General features: G+C 37.1%; 1 protein-coding gene across 2 annotated transcripts in view; it reads left to right on the top strand.

Moving 5' to 3' along the window:
• kra (basic leucine zipper and W2 domain-containing protein kra) overlaps nt 1-20,282 on the top strand; it is a 60,616-nt gene that overhangs the window by 31,497 nt on the left and 8,837 nt on the right. For both annotated transcript variants that reach the window (XM_081736039.1, XM_081736040.1), the window contains exons 8-10: nt 839-979; nt 7,318-7,537; nt 12,222-12,344. In XM_081736039.1, the coding sequence (XP_081592165.1) occupies nt 839-979; nt 7,318-7,537; nt 12,222-12,344 (484 nt within the window). The remainder of the gene's footprint in view (nt 1-838; nt 980-7,317; nt 7,538-12,221; nt 12,345-20,282) is intronic.

Genomic DNA, 20,282 nt, shown 5'->3' with positions numbered 1-20,282 from the left:
ATTGTAAAAAAAAAAGGGGGGAGAGAAAGAAAAAAAGTCAATTAAATGCATTTGAGATGAACGCTTCTCACAAGTTCTTAATTTGAAGATGGGAGTTGTATCAACGAATGTGTAGATTTCATATCTGTATTTTTTTTCCTTCTTGTCTGTTCTTGATTTGCAAGTGCTTAACACATTTGAGCTGCCACCCTTTTAATCAGTTGTATCACAAATACGTGGATTTGAATTCTGTTACTTTGTCATTTGATAGTTTTGTTTTGATAAATCTAGGATTACGATTGTAATATGGCGAATGTAGTCTACTTTCCACAGACGGACCCCAGCATTCGCGTCTCCCGTTAACAGAGATCCTAAGAATACAAATTACCCTGTGAAATCTATTCTCCAAACCTCGAAATTCCTTTGTCTTCCTTAGAAAAGGTCGAAAACTACTTCGAAGGCCAAGTTGATTGGAAGCCAGGCACATATTTCATGCGTAGGTTGTTTCAAACCTACGATGCAATCTGTGTGGGCTTTGTGATGGAAGTACAGTGTCCATGTATTTTTCTGGATGGTTCTCTTTATCATTATTTCTACGGGGGACATAGTAGCTTAGTAGCGAAGGTCTCCCTTTTTGGTGCAAGAAATCTTACGCCATGCTTATGGTGGACATCATGTTTGTTCGTTCTCTTAGTTGTCCACTTTTCCAGTTTCTAAGTGCACCTGTTATCCTCTCATGGGGTAGAAGGCGTAACTGACATAATTCCATTTATTTAATTTTCAAAATGCCATTTATTTGTTCTATCATACTAGTGGATATCATTTGTACCAAGTTTTTGAAAACTTTTATGGATTACAGGCCAGCCAAGAAGCTAAACGTGATCTGCAGAAGCAACTGGAAGAACTGTTGCAAGAGGGTCGTCCCGTCAAAGAAATAGTCTCTGAAATTCGGGAAACCTCCACGAAAAATGCTCTTCCTGAACAAGAAGTTGTTACATTGGTAAGTAATTACGTACATAGTAAATCAGTTCAGTGTACACACTTAATAAACCTTAAAGGGTTCTGATAACTTTGAAGACATTTCACATCCCTAATTTTGGTTAACTAACTGTTAGCATAGAGTGGAAAGTGTTGATAAGAAGAGGTTAATAGCTATGAAAATGTTTTACGTTATGTGCAGAATATCGTGTGTATTTATCAAATTTTTATATGGTAAGAGAGTCTTGATTTAAGGCCATGTTGAATTCTAAAGATAAGGATGACTACTTCTATGAAGGGAATTTTAATTTTACAAAGAAACTAACTTCATTAACTAGAAATATTAGTGTATAGCTATAATAAAAATTGTGTATTGTATAGCGTGTCAAATCATGTCTCTATTTTCATGTACTCAGAGACAATGGGTGATAGTAAATTGCCAGTTGTACTTAATACACAGATGTGGAGAATTAACTCTTGTGGCATAATAGATACTAATTTCGGAATGATAGTAAGTTGTTTGGCGGGGAGAAAAAATGTACTATACACCATGTTTCAAAAAGAATATACGTATTATGAAGAATTATTTTGTCCAAACTATCGATCGCTGCGCCTCGGCTCGGCTATTGGAGAAACGAATACATAGTCTAGTTTACATTAATAGCCGCTAGATGTCAGTTGTCTCTGTTTTGCTTGGTGACCGTCAAATGTTTAAAACGGCTACTCCGCAGCAGAAATCATTTTGTGTTCTCGAGTTTGCAAAGTGCAATTCCGTGATTACAGTGCAAAGACGTTTCAGGTTGAGGTACCAAATTGATCCTCCGAATGGGTGGAACATCCGCAGATGGTATAGACAGTTTGTAGATACAGGATGTGTATGTAAAGGAAAGAGTCCTGGCCGCCCTCGTGTTCCTGAAGAAAATGTTGCACGAATTCAAACTGCTTTCCAACGTAAGTCCTTCAAAATCAACTCGTCGTGCCAGTCAGGAGTTACAAGTGCCGACAACAAAAATTTGGCGTGTTTTGAGACGTCGGTTGGTTATGAAGCCGTACAAGCTACAGCTGTTACAAGCTCTGCTGGGGGAGCGCGGTGGCTCAGTGGTAGAGCGTTCATCTCTGGTGCTTGGGGTCCCGGGTTCGATCCCAGCCCCCGCCAAGTGAACCTTGTGGTGGACAAACACCGTGCTCGCGGATTTTTTCGGGGTTCTCCCGTTTCCTCCCACTTTCTTCATTCCACCATTTCACTCATCTCTCATCATCACCGTCTCCTTTAGCCTAACCGGCATAACCGTGGGACGTAAAAAAAACTTAAAAACTTACAAGCTCTGCGTCGTGATGACACGCAAACGTGTGGCATTTTGTAACGAGATTCTGGATGTTATTGACAATGATTACACTTTTGCACAACGCATCGTGTTCAGTGATGAAGCGACTTTCCGTGTTAGTGGTAAGGTAAACAAACAAAATGTTGGAATTTGGGGCCTACAGAACCCACATGCAGTCAATGAACATGTACGAGATTCGCCCAAAGTCAATGTGTTTTGTGCGATATCCTGATCATCTGTTTACGACCCATTCTTCTTTAATGGAAACACGGTTAACAGTCAGCAGTATCTCGCTATGTTGCAAAACTGGTTGTTTCCAAGTTTGCACGAAGACAACTTCCTTTTTCAACAAGACGGGGCACCCCCTCACTGGAGTCGCCAAGTGCGTGAATATCTGAATTAAACTCTACCGAACCGTTGGATTGGTCGTCAAGGAGCTTGCGACTTAGCATGTTTCAGCTGGCCTCCACGGTCACCGGATTTATAACCCTGTGACTTCTTCCTGTGGGGTTTCGTTAAAGACAACATTTATGTACCACTACTCCCACAGAACCTGGAAAAGTTGAAGAACCGGATCCGTACTGCCATAACATCAGTGACGCAGGACATGCTTGCCCACGTATGGGAGGAATTTGAGTACCGATGTGATATTGTGTGTCGCTGATGGAGGACATATTAAACATCTGTAAGTTGAACTTGAGAGGTTCGTAAATATGTGTGTAAAATTTCATATTCGTGTGTCGTAAAGTTTAATAAATATATGCATTCGAAATACGTATATTCTTTTTGAAATAGGGTGTATAGCAGTACTTTCAATATTTGCTAAAAAGTTTGTAACCTATGTACACAATTAAAGATAAGGTTCCCAGTTCGATAAAACTAACTTTAGCACCCACCAAAACCTACTTCGATAATTACTGCAAGAAATTAAACTATTTTTGTTCCTTTAAAACTTTATATTTCCTTAATACTTATCTTTTCATCGTCGTGTATTCTCAAAAACACAACTATAATTGATGGCGTCCCTGCTTATATCTTAAGAGCCTAAATGTACAAATAGCATAAATGTGCATGTGTGGTCATCAAAATATGTTATCTTACGTACCGGACCTGTCCGTAACAACACACACACACACACACACACATCGTTCCAAGTGGAATATTCTATAATAAGTAAAACAACTCAAAAGCAATAATCAGGGCCCGGACCTTTTTGACGTAAAGCTGTATAAAAAAAACTAACACTAAAATTCCAGTAAATTAACCCAGACATTTACAAAAAATCGCTAAACATTGACTTCTTTGTGAAAAAACTATTAGGTTTTAAGTATGATTCCTTATTCATTTTCAAAGGTTTCTTTCAGTGGCAGTTCAGTGATAATTTGTTTTCGGTAAAATAAATAAATATATATTACCTGATTTAAATAATGACATTGAAAACTAATTATTAATTTTGTAAATAGCTAATTATCTCATTTGCATTACGATATGTATAAGCTGTGACACAAGTAACTAACACGGGAGTTTTGTAGTCATGACAAAATTTAACTCATCTCTTTTCAATATTGCAGTAGGTAACTCAACATGCGCAAGTTCTGTTTGGTGAATGAACCCTGTTATCCACTAGCACACTCTTATATTTGGAAATGCTCCTTTCGGCGTCAACGGGAGTTCTAGGATCAATTATACTTGAAATGAACTAAGTCAATGGGGGTTCAATCTTCCTCAACGTCGAAAACAGAATATTTCACTTTGCAGTACATTAGAATTTGTGCACAAAATATTCTATACGTGGGTTTTTTTCCAACGCAGCTGTTGTTTCATGAATTAAAAGTAAATATCCCTCCAGAGCATCCTTATCTTGAAGGCGTGTGATGGGTGTAGGGAGAAAACCAAATCTCGACTTTATACGAGAGTTTGTCAATAGATTGGACAATAAGTTTTTGCAACTACTGCAAAGAAATTGAGGTAAAAGGATGAAATTCACACACACTATTGGTCTTTCTCCAAACAGTAATCGTACAAAGTAACACACTAATGCAACTAGTCTTTCAGCTTCCACAGTCCTTTGTAAAACGTGCCAGAATGACTAGAAAACCAGCATTTCTCTTCGGAAATGGCTTTCACATCTGACGAAAAGCTCTTTCCTTTCAACGACTGCTTCCTTTTTGGGAAATAAGAAGTCTGGTGACGTGAGGTAGTGAGAATATGGCGAATGCAGTAATAGTCAGCCTAGAATTTGTACAAGGTTCATAGTTTCCAGGATTGTGGGTGGAAGCATTGGCCGTAAGAGGCGAACACCGGCGTATTACGGTGCTTTACCTTCAGGATATCTCGAAGTTTCTCTAGCAGACAGACCCTTGTAATATGTATCAGGCATACTATGCCGTAGGTTAAATAATCAGAAAGAATAATGCCCTTGCAATCCAGAAATCGGTGAATAACATTGCCATCTCTTGGTTGGTCCTCCGTACTCAGACGACCATATTTATCATCTGCTTCAACTAGATTCTTCTCTGCTCAGTTGGCTGTTGAATTCTAAAATACTTGATAAGAAAATTTTGAGGATCACCTAAAATTTGTTGAGAGTTACAGATGACTAGATTCATTTTTTAATCATGCTTTGTTGCTATTGCACTGTGTACTTGTATAGCTTCATATTATATACAGGGGATGGACAAACATTGGAAACACCTGAAAAATTGCATCTTACCTTTATTGATATCGACTAGAACCACTTTTGGCACGCAGAACGACCTGCAGTCGACGGGGAATGAAGTAATACGGGTCATGTATTGTTAAAGGAGCTTTGTACCATTCTTCCGCCAAAGCAGCTAGAGACAATGGTGGTGAGTAGCGGGCTGTCATCTTTGTTTCCAAAACTGACCACAAGGGCTCAATGATATTGAGGTCTGGCGATTGTGGAGGCCATGGCAGATGTGACATTTCATATTCGTGCTCAAACCAGTCCTGGACAATGTGAGGTGTATGAAGAGGGGCTCTGTCATCTTCAAACACTACATTACTATCAGGGAACAAAGTTTGCACCATGGAATGCAGCTGGTCACTCAAAATGGTTTCGTAATCCTTGGCAGTGACATGTCCATGTCTCCACAGCAGAATACCAGGATATGGCTGCCCAAATCATCACTGAACCACTGTCATGCTTAATTTTTGGTAACAAAGTCTGTATCGTACGCTTGTGGTGGCGTTCTCCACACGTAAACTCGGCCAGTAGTTGGGAACAATGTAAGGAAAATTTATCCTACGAGATGACATCTTCCACTGCTCCATTGTCCAGTTATGGGCGTTGCACCACTGTCTCCGTATAGCAGCATGGTCAACAGTCTCAGGTGGTTTGCGAATTGCAGATCTGCCATAAATACTCTGCCTGTGGAGTTCCCTTCTGACTGTTTGGACACTAACACTTTGTAAGCACTGTATTCAGCTCAGTTGTGACTTTTAGCTCCGTGATCTTCCGCTTGGTCACGATCCTACCCAATGTGCGTCTGTCTGTCACGCAAAACACACTTGCGTCCACGTTGGTGCTTCGCTGATGCGGGTTTTCCGGAACACTCGTAGGAGTCGTGATCTTCGAGACTGCCTCTTGATACACCAAACATTTCCGGTACTTTCGTCACGGAAGCTCCCACCATATGCGCACTCACAATTTGCCCTCTGAAACTCTTGTCAGCTCACATGATTCACGATAACCTGCACGGATCGGTAACTGAACGGCAGGCCAATCTGTTCGATTGGCCAGGTTGTATGCCTCACAGGATGTGCGGTGACCAGTTACACCTACTATTGACACTCAAATCTTGTTTGAAATGGCTACCTCTTTTATACTAAGTGTTTCCATATTTTTGTCCATCCCTTGTACTTTCTCAAAAAAAAAAAAAATCAATATTGATAAGCAGCATGTGATTTCAGTTTATTCGTATAAAAGGCAACTATGACTTGTAAAATAAATAAAAAATTGTTTGAATATTTGCATTTCACTTTTATATATATATATATATATATATATATATATATATATATATATATATATATATATATATATATATATATATATATATATATATATATATATATATATATAATTATAAAGGAATAAAGTATTATAAAGAAATAAAATTGACGCACAAGAAAATGCGTCGCCCCGCCTCAGTTTTCTTTTGCGTCGGTTTTTGGGTTTTAAAAAATAGCCACAGTCCTTGAAAATCCCCATAATCGCCTGATTTGGCCACATTGGACTTCATGCTTTCCCCTAAGCTCAGATATACCCTTAAGGGGAAGTGTTTTGAGGACTTTCCAACTATTCAAGCGGATGTGACAACGGTGCTGAACAGCATTCTATTAAACTATCATAGAGCGTTCTAGAGCCTGTGCGACCCAGTCTCACCAGTATGTGGCGAGGAAAAAATGTAAAAAAATTAACGTGGTAATAATACATTTTTTGTGACATCGTTAAGCATATTATTTCGAGATTGCCCGGAACTTATTGAATAGACTGTGTATGAGAATTTCAGTGAATCTATTGATTGGACAGATCACACTGTTCTTTTCCCGGTGAGTCCATTTCGCAATTCTTTTGGTTATTATATTTTGTAAACAATGCTCCAGGAAAGAGCTTGAATGGTTGGATTATTCATGAAGTACAAGGATTATTCATGAATGCATTTGAAATTGCATGGTTGTTAATATTCCTGTATATGTTGGCATACCGTCAGAATTTGAGAATTTACTTTTGCAAAAGAAAAAAAAGTTGACATGATTTTTAAGAACACTCGAAAAATTCGAGGACAAATACATACTTTGGCACGAACCTTGATATAATATTAGGTTCATTTCTTTAAATATGTTTATTAAACGGTCGATTGCAGTTACTTAAGAAAAAGCTCCCATGTTACTAATCTTATTGACACTTTAATTAGCAAGTGACAAGTTAGTGTATTATATCCAAACATCTAATCTTTAAAAAATAGATGTAGAATCGTTTTTCATGTTAAATGCTTTATTTTCCATACAGATTTGGACTACTGTTATGTCAATGGTCGAGTGGAATAAGAAAGAAGAGCTTGTTGCTGATCAGGCTCTTAAACATTTGAAGCAGTACACTTCGCTGTTCGAAGCCTTCACTAAGAATGCCCGATCTGAGTTAGCGCTTATGCTGAAGATACAAGAGTATTGTTATGGAAATATGAATTTTATGAAAGTCTTTCAGAAGATTATTTTGCTGTTTTATAGGAGTAAGTACTATTATAAGTACCTAAAATTGTTTTGTGTATATGGACCTGTTAAAGTATTGCTAATGACAAATGATAATGAAAATAACTACAATCTTTGCCGCAAACTGATAAAGTTCGATGCACTACGGTCCTCACCTAACCAGTTTAATGTTTTAATACTATTCACAATTGTAACCTCTTTCGGTTTTTCCTTTTGCCATACTTCTATCATGTTTCTTATAAATACAGTTCCTTCTCTCTTTTTGTGTCTCTTCATTATTACATCTAAAATTGTATTTTATTTAACTGCTATTCCTAACACTTCTCATTCATTTTCCGTCCAACCCGTTAATTTTGTCCATTTTTTCCACGCCCATAATTCAAAAGCCTTGTACCCATACCTACCTTAAGCCCAAACCGTTCCTCATCAACTTAATTTTTCTGTTCAATATTTGAAGCCTATTTTGCTTGCTGCATTCAATGAGTTTAATAGTGATTCTTAACAGTTAACTACAAATGTAGATGATTATGTAGATTTTAAGTTATTGTAACGTAACGTGCAACGTCAAGTAACAAGATTTAAAAAATGCTACTAAATGCGCTTATTCCCACCTCCTACCAATTTTAAAATCAGTTAGATTTAATCGATGCACGCTGTTGATAGATTCGCAGTATTGTAATGCACCACTTTATTACTACACTTCTGTATGTATGCATGTTGTAATTATTAATTTTATTCATTGTATTGGTGGTTTTAAGTTGTGTTGGTATTTGCTTGTTAGTTGATTTGAAGTAACTTGGAAGGATATAACTCACTCAATTTTCCGGTCCGGTCCAACTGTACTATTTTGGATCTTAAAATAAAGCATTATGAACTTCAAATCAGTGTGGTGAAAGATTTTCAAAACCAGAAATAGTATCTACCAGGATTATCCAGAGAAGATAATTTTCCATTATTGTGGAGAAAACTGATAATAAAATTTGAATATAAATATATTTCCGTATATTTTACGTTTATGATAAATTGACTAGCATTAATACAGTGAAGCACTAAGTCGTATTAGGACCCCCCAGTGATAAACCCACGATGTCTCGTTATGTTTTAATCAAAAAATAATTCCATTCCTAATCTTCAAAATTCTACTGTAGTTGAAACCTAAAACCGAAAGATGTTTATTCGAAAATCGTATCTGTGAAGGAAGTTTTTTGTTAAATTTCCTCAATCATCTCTGAAGTAAATATTAAGTATAAGTATGCTTATGAAACGTGATGGTGGTAATAATGGAATAAAAGTACAAAAAATTAAATACAAGTGGACAATTTATTTTGTACCATGCAAATATCGGCAGGGGATATCGTTTGGCATATCCTTTGAAACCACAAGTGTTGCCAACCCAACAGTCTTATTTTTTCACATTACACTGCGTTAGGTTATTACACATTCCAAATTTAGATGTTAAATGAAATCTTCAATGCTACATTTATTGTTCAGTGTTGTAAACTAATGACGCTATATATCAGAACATTCAAATGTTGGTAGCCTGTATAGCAGTAATACGCAAATGAAACAGACGGGGCAATGCACATTCAAAGTATTTTATTGTCGTAATACGGTAGTCACGATATGACCGATTTCGAATGAATACAGACAGTTAACAAAGGATTTGAAAATTTGACTTTGAAACAATTGCTTAGATAATTATCCGTTGGCAGCAACTCAATATCTCAGTCCATTCTGAAGATATGATAAATACTGGTAAAGTTTCTAATTGTGTAATTCCGAGAACTTGTTGAAAATTACACCTACCGTAAAATATTGTTGAAATGTTATGGTAGCAAAGTAAATCAAAAGTTCCCACAAATTATCAAATTTTGCCATTTATCTCCGAATGTTCTGAGATATAAATTGCTGTAAACGGCCTTGTGATTTCTGTTTATTGGAAACTTGTACGTAATTGTGTGTGTTAATTAGCACTTTTTCAAAATAAAGTCCTTTAAGAGAGTCAGATATTCGATTCCGTTTAACTTGGTTTATACTGAGAAAAACGTTCTATATGGCGGTATTATTTAACAGAAAGGTACTTTAGAAGTGCATTTTCCCCGTCCGTCTCACTTGCGGTATTACTGTTGTAGAGCCCTCCAAATGTGGTAGTTTTTCGGTATTCGTGATACTGTAGTGTCCTTAGTTTGCAACACTGAATAGTAAATGTAACATTAGAATTGAAATATGTAATAACCTGACATATTTGAATACTACAATTTTGTTATGTAGGAAACACTGTTTTATCCCAGTATATCAAGCAGTGCCCTTTTGTCGATATTTGCAAGATTCAAAATTTAAGCATTTCCTGTCCATTAGTTCAGAAGTTACAAGGGTATATCAAGATAAATTGTCTACCCCGTATATATTCAAATAAAGGGCTAAGGGAAGAAGCTAATAAAATTTGAAGAGTTAAAAGTAGCCAATCCAATAGATACGAAAATGAAAGCTTATGTACTGATTGTTTAGCTTATGGGAATAAAATATAAGTTATTTATTTATGAAGACTACATATATATATAAGGTATATATATAAAACTTAACAACTAATTCTGTGATAATGCGTACCTTCACCTAACTGGATAATTACCATTTGCCCTATTGAGACTAGCCTACGAACCTATTAACTAAAAATACTTGGTTATATGGTCCAACAACGAAATTGACGTTCCGAACTTCTCACAGCAGACATCATGTTGAAGACCAGGAAATTAAATAAAATTACGTTTTTCATGATAACGTTTCTTATATGTATGTTTAATGTGAATATATATTTCTCATGCTTTATTTACTGGCGTTAATTGTGAATTTTCGTAGTTATTCTGATGTGAATGTTTTCTTGTAAATTTATTTGTTAGTAATATTATGTATCATTCTGCAACTGTCCAACCCGAGGTTAAATTCATTTAGTCTCAAGAATTGTAATCTTAAGAAACATCACATGTGTTCTGTATCTTTCCAAAACCTAATTTTGGTGGCGACCAGAAACTGGCTGGTGCTATCTCGCGACAGTTTCAGGAACTACATGAATGGCAGGATGACATTTATTTCTATTTGACGGATTTGCGCCCATGTTTTCTCCGAAAGAAGTGAAGATAAGTGGTGGCCGATCTTGTTTTCAGCTTTATTCAGCTTGCCCCAAAACAACACATTTTAGCTGAATCCATCGTCCATGGAAGATGGAGCAATGTAGGTTGACTACCGCAGCAAGGATTGTGATTGTCATGGATCGGTGACTTGTGCAGTATAAGAGACTACCTTATTGTGGAGCGGTCTTTATATTAACAATTTGACGTAATCCTTTTATCTAAGTGTCAAGGCATGAGTGAGATAAAATTATGAAAATCGTTGAGTGCTTATTGTGTAACACAGCATAATTCGCAAAGTTGTAACAAAATTGATGTGACAAATACAATGCTTGTTAACCAGAGAAGAATTGAATGGGCTGAATCACTGACAGCTGTTACAAACATCTATTGACTTGGACGTGAAAGAATAGGTAGGCAACCCTCAGTTTATAAAGCCAAGAAAACATACGAACATTGAACAAAATTTAAATGTCACATGATAATGACACGTCAGTATTCCTCCCTATGAAGATCTCGCGATTTTCATAAATTTTGTTTAAAGGACCTAAATTGGTTTTAGGTGGTGTTCCACTAGAAGTTAAAAAGGACATTTGGTGTAACCTTTCCTGTGAACTCAATGAGATCCAAATTAACGTGATAGAAATGTACAGTCTTGTTCAAAAAATGTGACCACTACCTTTCTTTAAATAGGCATATTCTTGCAACCGTACTTAGTTTGAATGCGTTGTTTTGGAACAAATCTCAGTTGGTGAAAGATTGTTCGTATTCATCTGTTTACGGCGAAGAACACAAGGCTTTTCAGAAAGATGTGGGGAGGGAGTAGGTTTTAAACAAAATCGTGCGTGTAGAAACATCAAAAAGTGATCCCCAAGACGATTTCTTAACTTAAATATGCAAAAATGAAGGGGCACGAGTAGACAAGTTTTAATGGTTTTCTTTGACTCAGAGAGAAGTACTCCGTGCATTATTGAAAACTGTCGGTTGATGAAATCTTACAAAGTTCGTGATTTTTTTTTTTTTCCCCTCCAGTTGTATTTTGTATTTGTCCTGCAATTAGTTCTCTAATCCAAAGTTATTACAATTAATTTCTCACTTCATAGCCAACATATACGCACCGTATTGGATTTTATTATTTTCCTGTGCTTAGAAACCATAAAGTAGAAATACAGAATTATGCAGATGTATTTACCTAATTCACTCGCTTGTATTCTGTTATTTTGCATGGAACTCATAAGGTAATTTTAGTTTTTAACATACAATCTAGCATTTTTTTAAAATCAACTAAGACTCACTTATAGGATGTCCTGGGAATCCTGGAAATTGTTAGCACGAGCAATACATAATTTTAATTTATCTTGCATAATCGTGTCAATAATTGTGTAATGTTATCATGTCCTTTAGTTTTGTGTTCTCTCCCCCCCCCCCCCCAAAGTATCTCCAGGTCTATGATTTTTCTTAACCGCTAACAATTATGATCAATCAGTTTTAGCATACATTACATAATGCGGCTCTTTAAGCAAATTAATTTACTTTATTTCTCGTATGTATAAATAATTGTATTGATTTTTTTAAACAGCTGATGTTTTGTCGGAAGAGGTGATACTGAAGTGGTATAATGAAGGCCATTCCGTGAAGGGGAAACTAATGTTTCTAGATCAGATGAAGAAGTTTATTGAATGGTTGCAGAATGCAGAAGAAGGTAAATATAAGGTGTAAAAAAGTGTATTTATATATTTACATGTTTTCTGAAACTTTCATGATATAAACTAATTATACATTAACTGGTTGCAAATGGGATAGGTACCAGATCCTATCCAATAAACAAATATTTCTTCTGTATGACATCTCAGCAAGAAACGTTGTGGTCTATAACTGGATAAAGATTTGTAATACTTATAGAATAAAACCATTATTAATGAGGGGGCGCGGTGGCTCAGTGGTAGAGCGTTCACCTTGTGATGTGCCCTATATAACACGTATATCATATAGTATGTTCCTTCTACTATCTTATACTACGCTTCAAAACCTGAAAATTAATTCGTGAGACACTCACATAATATAAATAAATTTGCTTACTAATCGTCTTGGGAACTAGTAAACAATAAACTTAATATCAATACCCAAGGTTCAGGGAATTTTATATCAATCAGACTTTTCCAAGTAGACTAGTTTATTCAAAATTTCAAAAACCAAAAACAAAAAAATAATGTTCTCTGAGATTAATTAAATGATTTCTCTAATAAAAAAAAAAAATCGTTCAGGTACACCTCTAGACCCAGAGGTCCCCACCTATTTAAAACCTTAAATAACAGTTCGCTCCAAACATGAAGCTTCCTTAAAATTTGTCTAAAATTCCTTAAGAGAGGTTCTGAACATGCGTCCTCGTACAAGCCATCATGAACCTCACATACTCTAAAGACAGACCCAACATTCTGAGTACAGTCTGGCCTAAATCCCTAATTCAGGAATCGCCCTTTATTGGACAACCCTTAAGGAAATCAGCTGCTAACAGACTTTAAAAAGGTAAAGGGAAATGGAAGATTCCTTCATTTAGGAATAAAGCACCTTCATTCAGGCTCGGTAGTAGGAATAAAAATCAAAACAAACCACAGCCTACCATCCCCTTATGTGAGGAATCAGCCGTGAAAATTCTAATCGGCTTATCAGAAACAACTAACCGAAAAAAAAAAGTATATATTACTCATCCGGCTCGGTTGCCATAGCAACAGCCTTCCCTAAGATCAAAATAAAGAAAATTTCTGAAAACATACAGCGTTCGGAAGGAACGTTGTCACAATAGATCTAAAAATCCCTACTAAATTTCATTTCCTTAAATATTCCTAACCGGGAATCGAACCTATCCTTAGACCATACCCATGGACATACAACCAGAACTCAAATATTCTGATTCGTATTCCGCTTAACAAGTCTAAAGGTTGACCCTATACACAGCCCTCTCTTTCGGCTGTACCCCTGCTCTGACTTAAAAGAAAAGTCGCGAAGCAATAAAGAGACCCAAGGAGCACGAAAGCTCCTCCCGCTAAAAAATTCCGTCTCGACTCTATCAAAAGAATCCAAAATCTGCCTCCTCGCTCCCATTCCCTTCTTACTTATATACGATTTAACAGCTTTCCCCCTCTCCGCTACGACGAGAAGAAACTGTCACTGAGCTTAACAATGTTTCCAAAAGAGCTAGCTAGCTACTAAACTTTTGCCTTACTTGGAATTTTTTTTTTTTTAAACTGAAAAGAATAACTTTAAAGATTAACATATATATATGTACATTAAACAATACATAAATGCACTCATGAAATATATAAATTTATATAAAGATTAATAGACAAAAATACCAATCTATAATAATTTTACCAGCGCTGGTTTTTTTTAACCTAATTATATATGTATTAATAAACAAGAAATAATATGAATATTAGATTTCCTTTAAATATATGCATATATGTTCAAAACTAGCAATGGGCCTGAAAGTGCTCATTGCATATACCGCGACCTTTTAAAAAAAAAAAAAACTGTTTTCCACTTAACTTTCTCAGTTCATAGTCTCTTCCAGTCTTTTTCCCCCGAATACATTAAGGGAAAAAATCACTTTCGAAACACAAACACAAATTTCACATACACTCACTTAAACTTTGATAAGATATGAATTTGGGACTTATGAGTGCCCAAAAGTCTGAAGTCCGGAAGTTTTTTTTTTTTTTTTTTCGTTCACATTGAGGGAAAATTCACTTCAAAAATACACAATCAGCACAATTATTTACAGCACACAAAAAAATCAGAACTGATAATTTGTCTCGAGGACTTATGGCTGCCTCGAAAGTCTAAAGTCTCTTACAGTTCACGAATCAATTTTGAACCAAATAACACTTTCCTAAAAAAAAAAAAGAGAATTATTGACTTACAATCAATCCTTAAAGATGCAGCTTCCTCCTGATTTGGGATGCTCCTTCTTTTCTCTCCGGAAACCTGATGTTTTTCCCTGGAGTCCTTGGAATTCCCAGTCCTCCATCCGTAAAAATGTCTAAGAAATCCTCTTCCTCGTGTTGCGTTCTTGAGGGACCCGGTAGATGCTCAAAAGAATGGTGCCCCTTCTCTTTTAGCCGCTCGCACTGCATGTCCCGAATATCCATTAGTGTCATTTCGGCCGCTTCCACTCGGCTTCTTTTGGAATTTGAAGTTTCATCTTGAGCAAACCTTGCTCTTCTTTTATTGTTTTTCGGTGCATCGACGTGACATAATAACTGAAGCTTTAACGGGTTTTCAGGGTTAGGTCTGGCACCTACGTATACTGACCTAGTCTGGCGAGACATGCTGTCTGAATGTACTTTAGAGAAACTAAGGCTCTGAACTTTACGGTCTCGTCTCGTGACGTGAACTCTTGTCGAAGCGAACTAAGCTTGAACTAGCTAAAATAAAAACATCTCTAAGGGAGGTTGTTCTTTACAAAATCCAACTTAAAAAAAAAAAAAAAAAAAAAAAATCAAACTACAGGGTCGGTGGGTAGTTTTACTCTCCCCCCATCTTTCCTCTTTATTTAGTTCGGACTGATTTCCTTCGCGTACTCAGCTTGTAATTCGACGACGTGTTTAGCAAAGTCGGGAGCTTTAAAAACAGGTTTCATCATATCTGCATTGGTTTTTACTGTCCTCCCGGACCACTTGTTCCTTACCAAAAATGTGTTGGCGGCTACCTGACTCTGTATACGCCACGGACCAGAATATCGATTCGCCAACGATGCGCTAATATTCTGAGTAGGCGAGGAAATCCTAATGACTCTCAGCCATATATCTTGTCTTACTTTAAAAGGACTTGGTAGTCTTCCCTTATTATAAATCTTCCCATGTGCTCTATGCTTCTCTTCCTGAATTTTGTTCGCCCGTTGGTAAGCTTTCTCCAACCTGTTCCTCAACTCAGCCACATATTTCGGGTGATCGACATTCAAACTTGTTTCCCTTTCTTTCTTGGTTTCTAAATCTAACCAAGGATGTCGAAGCTCCCAGCCAAAATGTAAATAAAATGCAGAGTACCCAGTGCTCGAACATTTCTTTGAATTCAGAGCGAATTCAATTAATTTCAAATCCTGATTCCAGTTCTCGTGCTTTGCATTATATATGCCTAAAAGACACTTAACGTCCTTTATTGCCTTTTCAGCCTTGTTAGCACGCGCCCTATATGAACTGATAAAGCTGTATCTAGCCCCTAAGCTCTCCATGGCCTTTTTCCAAATTTCACTATTGAAAATACTGTGATTATCCGTCACTAACCTTTGATATGTTCCAAATTCTGAGAAAAAGGTCAGAATACATTCAACCATAATCTTTGCTGTAAGCCTTCGAAGAGGGAAAAGTTTCACTAACCTTGTGAAAGCATCTGCTAATACTAAACAATATCGATACCCTCCTACTTTAGTTTTTGTGATTGGACCTAGATTGTCCGCATACAGGACTTCTCCGGGTGCTTTTACTAAGGAACTCTCCATATATCCAAACTTTGTATTTATGTTTTCCTTAAAAATGCTACACGGAACGCAAGCCTTCGTGAAATCTTTAACATTTTTCTTCATTTCTTTCCAGAAAAAACGATTTCTGATTCTATCTAAAGTTTCTATGAAGGATGGATGCCCTGACTCCTTCTCAATATGGGCTGCTTTACAAACTGTGGCCCGCAGTTTATCTGGTACCCATATTACATCCTTTTCTTCTCCCTTAATTTTGACAGTCCTCATCAAAATATTCTCTTCATTAAAGAAGGTAACTCTATCGAGCTGTCTCAAGGTCTGTTTAAGTCGCCTGGAAAAATTTCTTTTCTCTCCGCATTTAAAATCTATCAATTTACCAAGAAGCGTGTCAGCCCTTTGTAGTTGTCTCCATTTTTCGAAATCTTGTAAATCATAAGAATTAGGAAATTCCTCAACTTGTTCGTCCTTACTTACAGCCAAAATATTAAAAGGTAACTCAGACATAAACTGTAACTTCTCCCTGTCTGTAATGTAGCACGACCTACCACTCAGAGGAATTTCATCGTTTCGCTTCCTCTTCAGTTCCTTCTTCAGAGTTTTTATCTCCTTAGTCCTCTGAACATCTATGAAAAATAAATCATTTGAAGGAAGATCTTGAATATCTATCAACTTCTGGCCCTCTACTTCTACCTTCAGAAAGCCCTTGTCACTTTCCGATTCAAGAGGAAGTAAATCATTTGCTTCAGCGGAACCCTCAAGTTCTGGCCCTTCTGTATAATTTCCTTCTAACCTAGAAAGCATATCAACTGGCATATCTTTCCCGGCAAGAATTTCAAAACCACAGGAAATCGAGAAATTCTCGCAGCCCAGCGACTTAACATCGGAGAGATTTTACTCGACTTAAGAATAGTCAAAATCGGTTTGTGGTCAGTGTACACATACACGACAGGTGCATGCATCAAGAAAATTTCAAACTTCTCTAAAGCTAATACTATAGCCAAAAGTTCGAGATGTGTTGCGCTGTACTTCGCCTGTACCGGTGATAATTTCCTGGACCCATAGGCCACTACCCCCAGTTTCCCCTGGTCATCTTTTTGACACAGAGTGTACCCAGACGCGATACTAGAGCCATCTACGAATATGTGGTACGGATCCCCCATTTTAGGTAGGAGAAGCATGGGGCCTTCTGCTAGAACCTCCTTTAATTTATTTAACGCTTCCTCATGAACTTGAGCCCATATAAACGGTTTATCTTTCTTCAAAAGATCTGTTATTGGCGCTAAAATTTCAGCAATCCCCTTGATCCGAAAATGAAAAAAATTGAAAAAGCCTAAAAGCGCTTGGACTTGTTTTACATTTCTTGGTCTCTGAAACTGTTTGGCCATTTTGATTTTTTCTTCAGTACAAGAAATATACCCAGGCCTAATACGATGGCCAAGAAATTCAATGTCTTGAGCGAAAAATACTGCCTTATCAGGATTTAGGGTTAACCCAGCCTCTTTAATTCTCTTTAATGTCTCATCTAAAATTTCGAGAAGTTCTTCTTTTGTTTCCCCACCACATAGGATGTCATCATAGTATACTATAACTTTAGTAAAATAAAGTTCCTTAAGCATCAATTGCATGAGTTTAGCCAGACTATGCGGAAGATCCTTGATGCCGTAGCACCCTTTTGTGAACCTAAATAAGCCCTTATGCGTAATAAAGGTAGTAAATTCCTTACTCTGCTCATCAAACTCAATTTGTGAGAAAGCAAATATAATATCCAGTGATATAAAATAACGCTTATTTCCTAAATAAGATAGAGCTTCTGTCATACTAGGAAGACTGTATTTTTGACCCTCAGTCATTGAATTCAAAACTCTCGAGTCCATTATTAGCTTATAATCCCCATTTTTCTTTTGATGTAAAATAGGAGCACTGATATATTTAGAATGAAGCGTCTTTTCAATGATCCCATCTTTTTCCATTTGGTCCAGAACCTCTTCCATTATTTTTCTCTTCTCTAAAGAGAGCGGCCTCAATTTAGATGAAAATGGTTTTGGATTCCGAACATTTATGCTATGTTTTATCAGATGTGTAACTCCCGGTTTATGGCTAAAGGCCTCTCTGTTTTTCTAAAATTCCTTTCAACCTCTCTTTTGTATCTTTATCAATAGTGACACGAGACAACATCTGTTCTATAACGGTGTCCTTTCCTTCTTGAATATACAAAGAGTCATCCAAGTGCGACCCTTTTTCTTTCCTCTCAGAGTCAAAAACACTAACAGGCTGTAAACCATCGTCAATATTCCAGCCATTCTGAGAAATATAAAGAACAATTTTACTTTTCTGGAGAAAATCTCTGCCCACAATCGCGTCTTTTATAAGTAGGGGGAGGAGATGGAACTTCTGTCTTATACGGATACCCCTAATAAAAACATCGACAATAGTGCTCTTATGAGAAATAGCTGTCCCCTGGGCTAGAGACAAAAACAGTGTTCTTTCTGAATTTGCAACCTTTGGCTTCCCACCTTTCTGCTTCCTTTTGCGACACATAGGAGAGGGAGCTCCCGCTATCCGCATAAAGATATGTTTCTCCCCCCAGAATAGTAGCCTTTATTAGTGGTTCCCTGGCCCCGGAGGTTTTGTCTTTGGCCGACGCGGCCGTAAAAAATGATCAGCTCCGTTATTTCTTTTCTTTTCTTCCCAATCGGTCCTCAACTTCCTCTCTCTCTGTGGAGATTCTGCAACGCTACCAGACACCTTTTTCCCTCCTTCTTTCATTTCAGAAGAAAAGGCTGACCCCATGTCTGGTGCTCGCATATTTGCCCTCTTATTGCACCTCCCTTTGTTAGTGTTATGTCTTTGTGGCTCAATGAAACCTGTTAGTTTCTCTTCATTCTGAAAACACCAACCATTTTTACACATGTGTAATTCTATTTTGGCTTTCGTTAACAGATCATTTCCAACTATAACGGGAATGTTAGCCGACTCTAAAACATAAAATGGATGCGACAATTTCTTTTTCTTTATACAGAAAGTTGGAAAAACAAGCTTGTGCGCGAAAACATGCCCTGAGGCCAACGAAATTTCCTGCTTTATTTTTTTACTTCGAGCGCCCTGTTTTTCCCATCTCCTAGCAGTGTTTCCATCTGTGATAGATATTTGGCTCCCAGAATCCAAGAAAAGTTCTGTCGGCTGCCTATAGAAATATCCAAATATATATGGCGGTGCATTTTTATTTGTCGCTAATTTCCTAACAAAAGTGGCTGCAGATACGTTCTCTTTTCCTGCATTTTTCTTCCACTTTTTAAACTTTTCGCAGACTGATTTTTTATGCCCGTCAGATTTGCAGAAAAAGCATTTTATCGGCTGTTTTTCCTTAGTATTCTCGCCTACAACTTTATCTTGTCTCTTAAAAACAGCTGGGTTTAGAGCTTCTGCTCTAATTTCCGGCGCACTGTCTAAAACCGTCCCCTTTGTAGCAACTACAGCTAAGTCTGCCCTTTTCTGTTCAACCTCATGAGACTTTACGTAATTCAATTCCTCTAATAAATATGACTGTATTTTTAAAGCATACGCTTCTAGCTGTTTCAGTCCCGAAAATTCTTTTTCATGTAAATAGACCTTATACTTTGGGTGTACCTTGGTCAAAATTTTCTTTACTTGTTCTACTTCTCGTGGAGGGTCAGGCAATCTCTTAAACAAAAGTGACATCTCCCTAACAAAACGCGCAAGAGGCTCACTTGGTTTCTGAATCCTACTCACTAATTGCGATTCAATCTCTTCCTTATAATTAAAACTGAAATATTCCTTAAGGAAACTATCTTTGAATTCCGCAAAATTTGCGAAAGGCTTCTTAAACTGGAACCATTCCTTACTTTCTCGCTCTAAGACTTTTGGCACGACTCTTTCTAGAATAATCTCTAACGAGACTTGTTTATGCGCCGCAAAGTCTTCTAAACTAGACAAAAACTCAAATGGATCTTGCGACGGATCCCCAGAAAAATGTGAAAGCTGTAATTTCACTTCCTCAAAATCCTGTCTACACGAGCAACTAGCATTTTCACTTCTCCGTGCATTTTGTGAGTCTTTCAAATTCCTAATAAAATCTAATAGAGACTCAGCGCTCAACTGTTCGGTTCCTTCCATTCCCAGAGCTTCTCTCAAAGCTTCTAATTC

The sequence above is a fragment of the Thermobia domestica genome, chromosome 13 (assembly GCF_964235325.1).
Source record: "Thermobia domestica chromosome 13, izTheDome1.hap1.1, whole genome shotgun sequence".
Taxonomy (NCBI): Eukaryota; Metazoa; Arthropoda; class Insecta; order Zygentoma; family Lepismatidae; genus Thermobia; species Thermobia domestica.
Note: the sequence above shows the minus strand (reverse complement) of the source record. Positions and strands in the feature narration are given on the sequence as shown.